Raw genomic sequence first — 15,758 nt, forward strand, 5'->3', positions numbered from 1 at the left:
AGTTGGATATTTGGGTTAGGCTAAGTGTGAGATTGGTTAGTGGATGTTATTGTTACGTAGTTTTTTGTATTGGACGATCCCTGCAGTTGTGCTAAATGTGCACAACTTCTTGAAGGGTGTTTGAGGTGTATATTTGGGTTAGGTTAAGTGTGCCATTGGTTAGTGGATGTTGTTGTTACGTAGTTTTTTTTGTTTGGACGACCCCTGTAATTGTGCTAAGTGTGCAAAACAAGAGTTCCCAAATGAACCGGTTAGGCCAGGTTCACCTATTGGTTCGGCTTAAACCTCCCTTTGTGGTTCAATCCTGGTTCAGTGAACCATGAACCATTCGTTACACCGTGGCATTCGTACGTTTCAACGTAAAATTCGTTACACCGCATCATTCGTTACACCGTAACATTCGTTACACCGAAACATTTGTTTCACCGCAACATTCGTTACACCGCAACATTCGTTACATCGTAAAATTCGTTACACCGTAACATTCGTTACACCGCAACATACGTTTCACCGTAAAATTAGTTACACCATAACATTCGTTACACCATAACATTTTTTACACCGTAACTTTCGTTACACCGCAACATTTGTTACACCGTAACATTTGTTACACCGTAATATTCGTTACACCGTAATATTCGTTACACCGTAACATTTGTTACACCGTAACATTCGTTACACCGTAACATTTGTTACACCGTAACATTTGTTACACCGTAACATTTGTTACACCGTAACATTTGTTACACCGTAACATTCGTTACACCGTAACATTTGTTACACCGTAACATTCGTTACACCGTAACATTTGTTACACCGTAACATTTGTTACACCGTAACATTTGTTACACCGTAACATTCGTTACACCGCATCATTCGTTACACTGTAACATTCGTTACACCGTAACATTCGTTACACCGTAACATTCTTTACATCGCATAATTCGTTACACCGCATCATTCGTTACACTGTAACATTCGTTATACCGTAACATTCGTTACACCGTAACATTCTTTACACCGCATCATTCGTTACACCGCATCATTCGTTACACTGTAACATTCGTTATACCGTAACATTCGTTACACCGTAACATTTGTTTCACCGCAACATTCGTTACACCGCAACATTCGTTACATCGTAAAATTCGTTACACCGTAACATTCGTTACACCGCAACATACGTTTCACCGTAAAATTAGTTACACCATAACATTCGTTACACCATAACATTTGTTACACCGTAACTTTCGTTACACCGTAACATTTGTTACACCGTAACATTTGTTACACCGTAACATTCGTTACACCGTAACATTCGTTACACCGTAACATTAGTTACACCGTAACATTAGTTACACCGTAACATTCGTTACACCGTAACATTTGTTACACCGTAACATTCGTTACACCATAAAATTAAAACATTTTTTAAGTCGTTGTGCACACTCAGCCTAACCCACTTAGCACAACTGCAGGGGTCGTCCAATAAAAAAAAACTACGTAACAACATCATCCACTAACTAATCTCACACTTAGCCTATCCCAAATATCCAATTTAAAACATTTTTTAAATCGTTGTGCACACATAGCACAACTGCAGGGGTCGTCCATTAAAAAAAACTACGTAACAATAACATCCACTAATTAATCTTACACTTTGCCTAACCCAAATATCCAATTTAAAACATTTAAAACAACTGCAGGGGTCGTCCAATCCAAAAACTACGTAACAATAACATCCACCTACCAATGTCACACTTAGCTTAACTCAGGGGTCATCCAATTTAAAAAAACTCTGCCACTAAATAATTATTTGACACACTTCGTCTAACTTACAACTTCTTCGCGTATCCAAATGTGCACACTTGTGCTAATTGCCTTCCAAAATAGTGCTCCATAATATTGCTCAAACTAGTAAGGACACCTGGAAATTTACCATAATATTATAGTATAATCGTATTTTTATGGATTTGCGTGTTTTCAAAAGGTCAAGCCATGATGAAAAATAAGAGAGCACATCCATGATGCGTTCGAAAATGTCAGTTAGTACAAATGGTTGCAGGGCGATATCTCCGCGTAGGAAACGAATTTTTCAGATCTCTTAGTAGCGTTTTGCAGGGAATTTAATTAGCTAAAAGATGTCATCATTAACTCATTTTGGCCCAAAAGTCAGTTAGTACATCAGAGCACAGAGGCATCGATGTATTGCGTGTACGTACACGAAAAAGATTGAGGTTAAATTTTGTACCCACCAGCAAAACAAATGGTGGGTACAAAATTTAACCTCAATCTTTTTCGTGTTCGTACACGCAATACATGCGCACGTAGATAACTCTATACAAAATCCATACAAATTTGCAAAAATCATGAAAAAATCCTTATGTTTCACATCTTTTCCGATCTGTGGTCCAAAGTTCAAAATGTGTAAAAATATTTGAGAGTAATTTAATGTAAATTGGCACACCACTGGAAATCGACATTTTCTGATCATTGGATTTGCTGGAACAATTTTTTACTAACAAAACTTGCAAGAATCCCGAATTTCAGCAAAATCGGACCACCCCTTTATCGTGTGGTAGGTAAATTCTGCAACCACATGCTTAAAAATTCTTAATCTAGTGAAATTTCAATTTGGCCAACAAGAAAATATACGATTCTTATGTATGTCGAGAAAATTGCATGTGAAGTTTTCAATTGCGCAAAATGCCCCATATTTGGATCCAATCAAAAATCTGATCACAACATTCGATTCAATGTCGAACTTTTTGGCCATGGCCATTGGAAAACAGAATTTAAAAAAAAACGAAAGTCGCAAAATTTGTGACGGTGTCAAAAAAATGGGAGGTCCAAATTAGAAGATCTTGCATGGATTGGAGCATGATCAGAAAAAAGTCGATTTTTTAAGAGCGAGTCCACAAACAGGGCATACCCCTTTATTATGGACGTCGTTTGGACCTCACCAATCTGCCTGGAATTTTCGGGATGGGCAAATCGGGACACAAATTTTGAAGCCAAAATGATATAGTGTCTAAAATTAATTCAAAATTCAATTAAATTGCAAAATTCAAAGAAAAGGCTAAAAAGTGCAAAGTAGAGCGTCCAATTTCCCGTCCCGGGAAAAAAATTCCCGGGAATTCCCGGGATTTCCCGGATACAAATATTTCCCGTTTCCCGGGAAATTTGTAAATTTCCCGGGAATTCCCGAATTACAAGCAGAAGTATACATTTTCCTACCTTTTTGGCACCAATGTTTTGAAATTATACAAAAAATAATAATTGGAAATTTGATTTTTTTATTTCCATCTACTGTTCATATTAACTAATCAGCTTGTTTGTAAATTTCATGTCAAGGTTTAATTCAGATAATATTTATTTCTGAAGCATTCACCACTAGGAATATTGTTTGCTTATATGTTGGACAACAAAACTTACGCTGTCATGGAATGAATATAAACTACTTTATTTTTGACAACCATTTTTAATGTTTTTTTTTTGTAATATCATTTGAAATGAGATATTTACATCTTCCGGCCAAGATCTACATTGAGATTTGTTTGACTTTTTTACCTTGAACATGTTGGATGGAAATTGAACTAATATAATTAAATCTTTAAAAAAGGTTTTGTGTAAGAAGAATTTGTTTCTAACTATTCGAGAAATTACAGTTTGAAGTTATAAATTTATGAAGCATGTGAGCTACCAAGGGCGTAAGAGGGTTATATATGAAAAAATATTGTTGAATTTCAACCACTTTTAAATGCTCAAAATTATTTTAATCTAATTGATTTATTAGGCTGAATACCATATAACTAAAGTCATATCATAAAACCATGAAAAACCATTAAAACACAACTTCGTATCAAATTTTCAAGTAAAAAATAGTGTTTCGAGTTAAAAAGCGCTAGAAATTAGATTTTAAAGGTAAATTCAACGATTATTTATTTATTCACAAGTTGATTGTTTTGGTTTTTTTATTTGAACATTATGGTCACTGAGACAAATTTAAAAGCAATTTTATGGTTGTGGAGCATAGATTTTCACTATCCAAAGACTTTGATTTAAAAAAATCCTTCTCAACAAAAATACTTATAATATTTTCTTTCATTTGGGACGATTTGAAAGATTTCAAAATTAGAACGTTTATATATTTTCTCAAAGTTGCATGATTTTTTACAAGCAGTCAAGCCATTAATTGATCCTCACACTAATTTTGACTATTAAAGTTGCTGTTCTATACAATTTCGTTGCAAAAGATTAATCAGAAACAGGTTAGAATAATTTTCGTAAAATTTAAAATTTCCCGGGAATTCCCGGGATTTCCCGGGAAATTTGTTGAAAATTTCCCGTTTCCCGGGAATTTTGTAACCCCGGGAAATTGGACGCTCTAGTGCAAAGAAATTAAGGGTGGAACATCTGAATTGATGAAATCTAAAGAAAGTTACTGGCATTTTAACTGGAAAACAGCCCTATTTTGAAAATCAAATTAGAAAGTGTTCCTTTAATTTCAACTCGATTCGACCGGAGCTTGTAGGGGATATCCTGGGACTACCATCTGAGGCTGAGTATGGTTTGGGTAAGGCAGTTTAACATATAAAATAAACACTTTTTCTTTAATTGAATTGTGTGGGTGTATTTTTTTGCTTGGAAGACCACTTGGATCCATTTTTTTGGTGAGAATTTTATCAAATGTGTGTGTCAATTTCACAAAAGAAACATTAAAATGTTTATTTTCATTCATTATATTCTTTACAAATGAAAGGTTTAAAAAATAAGAAGCGGCCTTTTCTCGGTGACATTTGGTATCCTTGAAAACGGACCGGAGTTTGAATTTTTTTAGTCGCGCAAAAAGTTCGACTGTCTTAAAGTAGTTTCCCTTTCTTTATTTCACGAATTAGACAGTCGATAGTGGACAATTGTCCATACAAAAAAAAACCTTAACCTCATAAAAAGTTGTAAACTAACAGGTTATCGTTATAAATAAACGCACAAATTACAAAATTATTGATTCTTGATTACATAAATTTCATCGGCCATTTTCACTTTAGTATATTTTATAATAAATTTCAACCATACCTGCAATCTAATTCAAGAACCATTTATAGTAATACTACAATGTTTACAACCATCTCATTCATAAAGGAGGAGAAGTTTAGCAAATTACTACAGCCAATCCCAGGCAACTCTGATGTAAACAAACTAACCTCTCCAACCACGTGTTGCATGTAGAGGAGAAAATCGGGGAAAATCATTTCCCCTGCGAAGGAGTTACGCTTTATCTCAAAATAGGCCCTTTAGTTCGCGATTCGTTTTGAAAACGTCATCGTGCTTTGTGTTTTTATCTCGATTTCCATGCTGACAGATGGGAAATAGTAACACGTAGGAGAAGCTATCAGATCATCAGCATATGGAAATGTTTAAAAAGGTTTTGAAACCATCTTGGTTTTAAGATTGATTGATTATTTCAACAAGATCGACATAAGAATGTTTCGTGCTTTAGGAGGGTTATAGTTTGAGCAAAGCTATCGTATGTATTCAATTTTGAAGTTTTGTTTCGAAAAAAGGTTGCTTTACCTTACTCGATTTTCTTCGCCTGGGAAACATACCTATTATCATAACAGTAAATTTTGGTGTGAAATTTTGATGTATTTTCAAATTATCACAAATAAAATTACCCCAACTGACTTTAAACAATATCATTTTTTCAATTGTACCTAACCGAGTTATTTAGAAGCTTCTTTTCGAAGACTTTGAAAATTGTAAGCAAAGATAAGGGTTAAAAGGCCAAAAATAGGTTGAAATACGATAATAAGATTTCCCCCTCTAATGTTTGGTCCATTTAGTATTGAAACAAATTAAAAGTTTTTTTAAATGAACATGAGAAACCACCCATGGTTGTCCTTTTCCGTTGCTGAACAAGACCGTAATATCCTATCAGCACAACCTATCATACGCTTCAACGATCTAGTGATGTTTCCCTTATCAACAGCATGCATGAATGCGCTGAAAAGATAAAATATCAAAATCATCAAAACTAGAGCTGCTGCAGATAGGAAACAGTCGTTGGCCACCAACGGCGCCCGCCATGTCAGTTTGTAGATCTCGGAGGGGACGGTACGGGAATGTTAGTTAGCACAGGCTGCTACCAAGGGTGGGTTCTATACGATATCCACACCCCCGCGTGTGCCGGAAAACTACTTCTACTTGGGATTTTGTTAGTAGGAAAGGGTAATGGTCAGGATTCATCATAGAAGATGATGATGTGACCCAAATAATCGATATGTTGTGTTTAATGGGGTGTTGTATTATTCCCAAGGCAAGCAATCGGATGCTGCTGATGAGACTATTCCCGTTTATTTGTGATTTATTTACGATTAGATGGATTATCCTAGACAGCCGTTTGTGGAAAGATATATCCACAAAAAAGTAAAGTTCTTGTGGATTATAGAGTTTTTTTAAATGGTCCAAAAACAAAATTTATATTTTTTGCTTTTTTGGTGTTTTTGAATACTCCTGACTCAAGAAAGCTTGAAAAACTTACAAAAGCTAAAATTTTAATTCTTTTTATTGACCTATAGAAAAAAAATCTAGAAATTTTGACTAATTCTTATAGAAATAAATTAACAGTAATGTATGGTTGGTAATTAGTTATACCTAGAATCATTTCATCAAAATTCTTAAACACTTTTAATTTGCAGCAATTTTGTTTTACTGAAATCATCCTTTTTATTTGTATTTGGGTTGATCTTCCAAATAAATTTTCAAAGCAGTTTTAATAACGAATATGTGTTTTCCGGAAAATCTTGATTATTTTAGTTTCAATACTAAGCAGACAACACTCTAGGTGCTTAGAAGATGTCCACAATTTTCCATGTCTTGTGGACAACGCGCAAACGCACTCAAATTTTCCATCAGTTGCCAAATTCCTTTGCTGGATAGCCATCTTTGCAAAATCAAAAATCGATCTTGTGGTGGTGAATTTGGACCGCGAGAAAAAACTATTTTTTACTGTTTTAAAATAAGTTATTGTTATTCATTTTTGTACCAAACAGTTTTAGAAGTTATTTGTAATTGGTATGAGTAAAAGTTAGAAGATTTGTGGTGTTGAAACCCAAATTTATCTAGAATCAGCTAAGTTCATCAGCTGAGACCTAATTGAAGAAGTGCAATGCTATTGCCGATCGGCACCGAGTAACTGAAAAGCCAACTAAAACACAAACCAAACCAAAATGGATCGGCTGGATCCGTTTTAACGCCAGCAAAGGAATCAATCCACCGAAGGTTGCCAATTTTCCAACACCTCACCTAGGGCGTGGTTGCTGGAGCTCTCCAGCGTCCGCCATATTGCGAAAAAAGGGTGACGGTGAAAAATGCTTGGTAGAAAGCAGAGCATCAAAGGAGAATCGGTGCTGGCAGATTACGGTCCGGAGGAATCCCTTAACGAAAGCGCAGACATTGAGTGGGTCAACAAGGTGAATTACCACATTTGTTTGCCCAGAGGAGCATTAACAATCAATTTGTTGTATTTTTTTGTGTTATAGATGTTGTGGTTAAAAGATCGAAAAGTGTTTGTCTCCAGTAGTTTGATTGAGATGAATTTCGTTTTCCTCCCATTTCACCATCCTTCACCATCTGACAGTTTGTCTAGTCTAGCGTTACGTTACTCTACAGATCAAAACAAAATCTGACCATGCGCTGTAGAAGGTATTTTTTTACATCCATTGGAGACCGTTTTCCATTCTGTTTTATTCTCACTTACTTTCTTGATTCATTCTATACAATCGCTTTCCATTTAATGCAAACAGTGCAGCATGCCACGCTTTATTGCCATGGAGACGCGTGGTGTTTTGAAATTTGCTTAATCTACCAGGCGTCTCCATTATTATCGTTTGAAACATCCGCTGGCTACTTCGACGGTTTTCTGTAGATTTAGGTGCTAAATTACTCTGGAAGCTCTGGAGCCCGACCGGTCAAATAAGCCGCCTTCTTGGATTAAACATTTGGAGTGGCCGTAGAACTTTTTGAACATCATCGATCCAAAATATGTAATGCTTTTTTGTGATTCGGTTATCCGCCATGAAATTTGGCTATACAGCTAAAAAAGTAGTAATCCAGCTGCGTGTAAAAAGCCTGGGTGTAAAATAAATATTGCATTATCTTATGCAATTTTATGTAATTTTACACCCTGAAATATGTAGCCCATCAGTATGGGAATCCTACTTAACCGAAATGTCAAGCTCTTATATGCGTTTATCCTTACAGCTTTCCATCGGTTTGATGGCCGAGTGGGCTAAGGCACCAGCCCTTACTGTTGGTGCTGGGTTTGAATCCCGTTGGTTGCAACTTTTTTTTTTGTATTTGCAAAAATTGTACATGCAGTGTGTAACATTAAGTGTTTATTTTGACGAAGGTGTTGTGCATGCTTTTGCATGCGATTTTACCATCGGATTTTTTGCTGTGTAGAACTTGGGAAAACCAAGTCCAGACTGTAATTGAGTTTTTCAAAATCAATTAATTACAAATTCCCATATATTTTATGTTTAAATGTTTCGAATTCCAGTCGCATGCTTTTTTTTAAGAGTATTATTTTGCTACGTTTTTCTGTAATTCCTCAAGATTATTCCAATCAAGATTTCTTACAAAATAAAACTTCTCATTCCACTCCCATCCTATGCACAGCTATGGGTCCGCCGGCTCATGCGCCTCTGTGCGCTGGTATCGCTCACTTCGGTGTCCCTCAACACGCCCAAGACGTTCGAGCGATACCCGATGCTGCAGTACATCACCCTGTGCAGCGACATCGTGGTCACGCTGCTCTTCACCTCGGAGATGATCGCCAAAATCCACATCCGGGGCTTGATCAAGGGTGAGGCGCCCTACCTGAAAGATCACTGGTGCCAGTTTGACGCTTCCATGGTGAGCTTCCTGTGGGTGTCCGTGGTGCTGCACATCTTCGAGATGCTCGCGATAGTGCCAAAGTTCCACTACTTTACGATCCTGCGAGCGCCACGGCCCCTCATCATGATACGCTTCCTACGAGTCTTCCTCAAGTTCTCCATGCCAAAAAGCCGCATCAACCAGATCTTCAAACGGTCTAGCCAGCAGATCTACAACGTAACGCTGTTCTTCCTGTTTTTCATGTCACTGTACGGACTGCTCGGAGTGCAGTTCTTCGGTGAACTGAAGAATCATTGCGTACTGAACACGACGGATCCAGAGTAAGTTCGACTTGGGGGAAACGGGAAGATCATTCGTTCTGACTGGGTTTCGTTTAATTGCAGAGGACTAACCATCAACTCGCTAGCCATCCCGGATACCTTCTGTTCAATGGATCCCGACTCCGGTTACCAGTGTCCGACCGGGATGAAGTGTATGAAGATGCACTTTCTCACCAACTACGTGCAAGGATTCACGGGATTCGAGGATATCGCAACGAGTATCTTCACCGTCTACCAGGCAGCGTCTCAGGAGGGTTGGGTGTTCATCATGTACCGCGCGATCGATAGTCTTCCAGCGTGGCGTGCCGCGTTCTACTTTAGCACCATGATCTTCTTCCTGGCGTGGCTAGTGAAGAACGTTTTCATCGCTGTCATTACGGAAACGTTCAACGAGATCCGCGTCCAGTTTCAGCAGATGTGGGGCGTACGGGGGCACATTCAGAACAGTGCGGCGTCGCAGGTCATTACCGGCGATGACTCCGGTTGGAAGTTGATCACAATTGACGAGAACAAGCACGGAGGACTTGCTAACGAGACGTGTCACTTGATCCTGAAGTCACCGTACTTTAGGTTGCTCGTCATGTCGACGATCTTGGCCAACGGGATTGTGACGGCCACCATGCACTTTAAGCACGATGGACGACCGAGGCAGGTGTTTTACGAGCGGTATTACTACATCGAGATGGCTTTTACAGTACTGTTGGATTTGGAGACACTGTTCAAAATCTACTGCCTTGGGTGGAGAGGATACTTTAAGCACTCGATCCACAAGTTTGAACTGCTGCTTGCGATTGGCACAAGTCTTCACATTATACCGGGTTTGTACCTGTCCGGGTTCACATACTTCCAAGTACTACGCGTCGTTCGACTGATCAAGGCGTCACCAATGTTGGAGGGGTTCGTATATAAGATCTTTGGCCCCGGCAAAAAGCTAGGATCGCTGATCATCTTCACAATGTGCTTGCTGATCATCAGTTCGAGCATATCGATGCAGTTGTTTTGCTTCCTGTGTGATTACACCAAGTTTGAGAGCTTCCCGGATGCGTTCATGTCCATGTTCCAGATTCTCACCCAGGAAGCGTGGGTCGAAGTGATGGACGAGACGATGATCCGAACAAGCAAAACGTTGACACCACTGGTTGCCGTCTACTTCATCTTGTACCATCTGTTTGTCACCCTGATTGTGTTGAGCTTGTTCGTGGCCGTCATTCTGGACAACTTGGAACTGGACGAGGACATCAAGAAGCTGAAGCAGCTAAAGTTTCGCGAGCAGAGTGCTGAAATCAAGGAAACGCTACCATTTCGACTGAGGATCTTTGAAAAGTTTCCGGATTCCCCACAGATGACGATCTTGCACAAGATCCCAAACGATTTCACGCTGCCAAAGGTGCGTGAATCCTTCATGAAGCAGTTCGTGATCGATATGGAGCCGGAAGATCCGTCCTACTGCGAGGGTTACAAGCGACCCATGTCGGAGTGCTGGGAGTCCAAGGTCGTCTACCGCAAGCAGAAGCCCGTCAACGTGATGAACAAAACGGCCAAAGTCCGCTGCGTCGGAAGCAGCCTGCGCAAACTGGCCATCACGCACATCATCAACGATTCCAACAACCAACGACTGATGCTGGGAGATTCCGCCATGATTCCCGTTGCCGGCGTCAAGTCCGGCATCAAACAGCAGGGTACCATCACGCAGACTAAACCGTGGCGCATGGACCAGAAAAAGTTCGGCTCCCGGTCGATCCGACGCAGCGTACGAAGTGGTTCGATCAAACTGAAGCAAACCTACGAGCATCTGATGGAAAACGGAGACATTGGAGCGGCAAGCCGAGTGACCTCGTCCCGGGCGAGACCACACGATCTGGACATTAAGATTCTGCAGGCCAAGCGGCAGCAGGCGGAAATGCGACGCAACCAGCGCGAGGAAGACCTCCGTGAGAACCATCCCTTCTTCGATACGCCGCTGTTTGCGGTGCCTCGCGAGAGCAAGTTCCGGAAGATTTGCCAGCGGATTGTTCACGGGCGGTACGACGCCCGGTTGAAGGATCCGCTGACCGGGAAGGAGCGGAAGGTGCAGTACAAGAGCATGCAGTAAGTTTTGTACTTTTGCGTTAGTGGAGACTTTTTAGTATGATTTCTTTTTAAATTCCATTTCAGCAACTTTCTCGGCCTCGTAACCTACCTGGACTGGGTGATGATCTTCGTGACGACGCTGTCGTGTAACTCGATGATCTTCGAAACGCCCCAGTATCGTGTGATGGAACACGTGACGCTGCAGATCGCCGAGTACACGTTCGTCATCTTTATGAGTTTGGAGTTGGCGCTCAAGATTCTTGCGGACGGGTTGTTCTTTACCCCAAAGGCGTACATAAAGGACGTCGCATCGGTGCTGGACGTGTTCATCTACGTGGTTTCGCTGACGTTTCTGGTGTGGATGCCGCGCCAGGTTCCGAGCAATTCTTCCGCGCAGTTGTTGATGATTTTGCGTTGTTTACGACCGTTGCGAATCTTTACGTTGGTTCCGCACATGCGAAAGGTGGTTTACGAGCTGTGCCGGGGTTTCAAGGAGATTCTGCTGGTATCGACACTGTTGATCTTGCTGATGTTCGTATTCGCGAGTTATGGAGTTCAGCTGTATGGAGGTCGATTGGCGCGTTGCAATGATCCGACGATTTTGAAGCGGGAGGACTGCGTTGGAGTGTTTATGAGACGAGTTTTTGTGACCAAAATGAAGTTGACTCCGGGCGTGAACGAGTCTTACCCGGCCATGTTGGTGCCACGTGTTTGGGCCAACCCGAGGCGGTTCAACTTTGACAACATTGGAGACGCGATGCTGGCACTGTTTGAGGTACTCTCGTACAAGGGTTGGATCGACGTGAGGGATGTGCTGATCAAGGCACTGGGTCCGGTCCACGCGATCTACATTCACGTGTACATCTTCTTGGGTTGCATGATCGGATTGACGCTATTCGTGGGCGTGGTCATTGCAAACTACTCAGAAAACAAGGGCACCGCTCTGCTGACCGTAGATCAACGTCGTTGGTGCGATCTCAAGAAGCGACTAAAGATCGCTCAACCGCTGCATTTGCCTCCCCGACCGGATGGTCGCAAGTTCCGGGCTTTCGTGTACGACATCACGCAGCACATTGCGTTCAAGCGATGCATCGCCGTAGTCGTGCTGGTCAACAGTATGCTTCTGTCGATAACGGTAAGGTGTTCATGGAGTTGTCCTATTCTATTCGAACATCATCTCTTTTCTCCCAAATTACAGTGGCAAAAGGACGAGGTTCACACGGCGCGGCTGGTCATCGTGAGCACCCTGCTCACGTTCGTCTTCGTCATCGAGGTGGTCATGAAAAACATCGCCTTCACCCCGCGGGGCTACTGGCAGTCTCGGCGGAACCGGTACGACCTGCTCGTGACGGTCGCCGGTGTCGTGTGGATTTTCTTGCAAACAACACTGAGAGTATGTGCCCGTCGTGTGGTTGTCGAACCCAAATCTGTCGTGTTGTTTATCGCTAAACAAACGTCAACGCTAACCGCCTACTCTGATTTAAACGTCGTTCAACTTTTAACGCCGTTAATCAACTAATTTTTACGCACCCTTCCCAACGATGAAGATAGTTTGTTGCGAGTCACTTTCGGAGCAATGACTTGAGCAATGACCATTTTTTGATTGATGCATTCTGAATCAAGATTTGATTGTTCTTTTCGCTGAGTGGTACATTCTACAGCCTTAACGACGTTTATTTAATCGATAAACCTCACTGCAAATCTGAAATGCCTACTCCTTCTAACGTTTTCTTGTATCTTTCTTCCAGAGCGATTTATCATTATTCATTGGTTTTATGGTTGTCATATTGAGATTTTTCACAATAACTGGCAAGCATACGACCTTGAAAATGTTGATGCTCACAGTCGGCGTCTCAGTGTGCAAGTCCTTTTTCATCATATTCGGTATGTTTCTGCTGGTGTTCTTCTACGCCCTGGCCGGAACGATCCTCTTTGGGACGGTCAAGTACGGCGAGGGCATCGGCCGGTAAGTACCTCAAGTCCCCAAAACAAAACAACCCCCCCTCTGCACCGCCATTTCCATTCCAAAATTGCACAAAACGCACCACCACACGCACACACATTGCCATTATTTTTGACGCACTTTTCGAAAAAAAAAATCACTCCAAATCAAGCAAAATTCACTCGACAGGAAAAACGTGCCCGTGGCTCCCACCACACCACGGGCAGGGAATTATCCAATGAAGTAAACCGGATTTGTCCGCAGACTTTTCTCCCCTCTCTGGTGGGGAGACAGATAGATTGGGCTCTGCCCAATCTGACGACAAACCGAACTCAAAGAATAGTTTAGTTCATTTGATAATCCCCGAGTTTTTTTCGCCCTGCCGGGTGAGTTTCGCTTAGCTTAGTTTCAGTTTGTTTCATACATCTAAAATAATGTAGGAAATATTCAGCAAACTTTTTAAAATAATTAAAAAAAAATAGTGTAAATTGATGATTTTTCGAAAGGTTTCATCCTTTTTCAAATGCTCAAGATATTTTAAATTCCATTTTTACCTCTTTGAAATTGAGTTAAACATTAATCAATACAATCTCCAAAATTGGATTTAATGGTTGACAGAAAACCAACAATAGCAAGGCGCGCAAGCGTCATTGTGCTTTATCGGCCCAAATTTGAATGGGGAGGGGGATGCATTAACTTTTAAAAATAGACGCAATGGCCATTTTTTACAAATGAACTGAGAGAATAAGTTTTCAAAACAAACCATGTGCCGTGGGTTTCCTTAACAGATAGAACCTTTTGGAAATTTAATCAAAAACTGATATCAAAACATGGTTATTTATTTTAAATGTTTACACACCAGTGTGAATGATCAAACATATAATTCCAACGCTGATTACATCGTTTATCTTAAAATGTTTTAAAATGGTTTACCTCGTTTTAGCTGTAGTTTTACCTAAATTTTTGTGGAATTAGTCATATCAAACATTCAGTCAACTTTCCCAAACGTAATACAGTCATCCCACATATTCGGAACGGTTTCCAGATCGGCCAACGTTCAAAAATCATAGCACATCGATAATTGAACTTAATGATTCGCTTTTACCTTCATTTGAAAGCTTTTCTTGTGATCTTTCGAATGCTGTATCCAGAGGCGACGCGTGGCCAAAATGTTTACCTGTTCAAAAATTCTTTTTAGTAATTTTCAAGTTTTTTAGCTCAATCATGTTTAAAAAATATCTTTTATACATAATATAAAAAATTAGATGATGTTAGCAATATTGTTGTGAGAACTGTTGATCCCATGATTTTTATTAAAATAGAAACTCTTTCTAATTACAGCAATTATTATTCTTCAAGAAATGTAAAATTGAAATGCTTTTTACATTGTAGTTTTCTATAATTAGCTTGTTTTGTAAATAAAAAAAACTAAATCAAAACTTGAGGCGTAATCCAACCACAAGTTTTTCCCTGGAGTTTTCTTTAGAATGACTTCTCTTATGTTCCATTGGATTAGATTAGGGCAAAAAAAATATTTTTCTCAATTCTCACTAAGCAAACATTCCGGATGTTGACCATTCTAATCCTGAAATCACATGCTCTAGTTTCCTGACCAAAACAATTAGGCCATAAACATTGTATTTTACGATTCTCTTCAAAATTTTCCTGAAAAACTAGAGGGAAAAAATTTACATCGATGAAAATTATGAAAATCTACAAAAAAAAAATTAAAAACATCACTTCATAAAATTTTCCCAAAAAATATAAACGATCAAAACTCAATAATTCAAACCAAGTAGACATTATTACGACAGCTTTATTTTGATTTTTGTTTTTAGACAAACAACATGTAAAGGAAATTATTGTATGCTTGGTAGGTTAAAGATTTTGTTCTATTTTCTTCCAAATTATTTTGCAAATCTGTCGATGAACTTGCTTGCTCACTTTTAACTGAGCTATTTATTACTTTATTACAGTTAAAAACGCTTTTTGGAAGCAACATGCCGTTCTACTATTTATAACAATTAAAAAAGTTTTGCAAAAATATTTAAGCGAACACGCCAAATCGTCTTAGAATCATGGAACAGCCAAGCGCATTCGTATCCATAAAGCTCTCTATGAAAATGTAACGCGCACTGAAAATTCTCCCAAGCAGCCACCAACCTGTCCGAATTTCTCCATGCACGAGTTCCCATATAACGCATCCAAAAATACACAGAAAGACCCCCCTATTTGTACACGCTGGACGGTATGAATGTGGTAGTTCAGGGTGTGCATGAAAGCTTTTGCACAGTCGACATAAAAGCGCGCGAGCCGAGACGCGAGCAGGGAGAGAGCAAAATCTGGAGTTTTCTCGCTCTCTCTTTGAACTTTGCACTCTCCCTGCTCGCGTCTCGGCTCGCGCGCTTTTATGTCGACTGTGAACTACCACATTCATACCGTCCAGCGTATACAAATAGGGTGAGCTTTCTGTGTATTTTTGGATGCGTTGTATGGGAACTCGTGCATGGAGAAATTCGGACAGGTTG

General features: G+C 40.0%; 1 protein-coding gene across 1 annotated transcript in view; it reads left to right on the top strand.

Annotated features, from left to right (window-relative positions):
* The window catches only part of LOC6032761 (sodium leak channel non-selective protein), a 38,439-nt gene that overhangs the window by 10,139 nt on the left and 12,542 nt on the right, over positions 1 to 15,758 (top strand). The window contains 6 exon segments of the mRNA XM_038266430.1: positions 7,357 to 7,472; positions 8,680 to 9,218; positions 9,282 to 11,306; positions 11,373 to 12,423; positions 12,487 to 12,681; positions 13,037 to 13,254. Of these exon segments, the coding sequence (XP_038122358.1) occupies positions 7,357 to 7,472; positions 8,680 to 9,218; positions 9,282 to 11,306; positions 11,373 to 12,423; positions 12,487 to 12,681; positions 13,037 to 13,254 (4,144 nt within the window).

This window comes from Culex quinquefasciatus, chromosome 3 (assembly GCF_015732765.1).
Source record: "Culex quinquefasciatus strain JHB chromosome 3, VPISU_Cqui_1.0_pri_paternal, whole genome shotgun sequence".
NCBI lineage: Eukaryota > Metazoa > Arthropoda > Insecta > Diptera > Culicidae > Culex > Culex quinquefasciatus.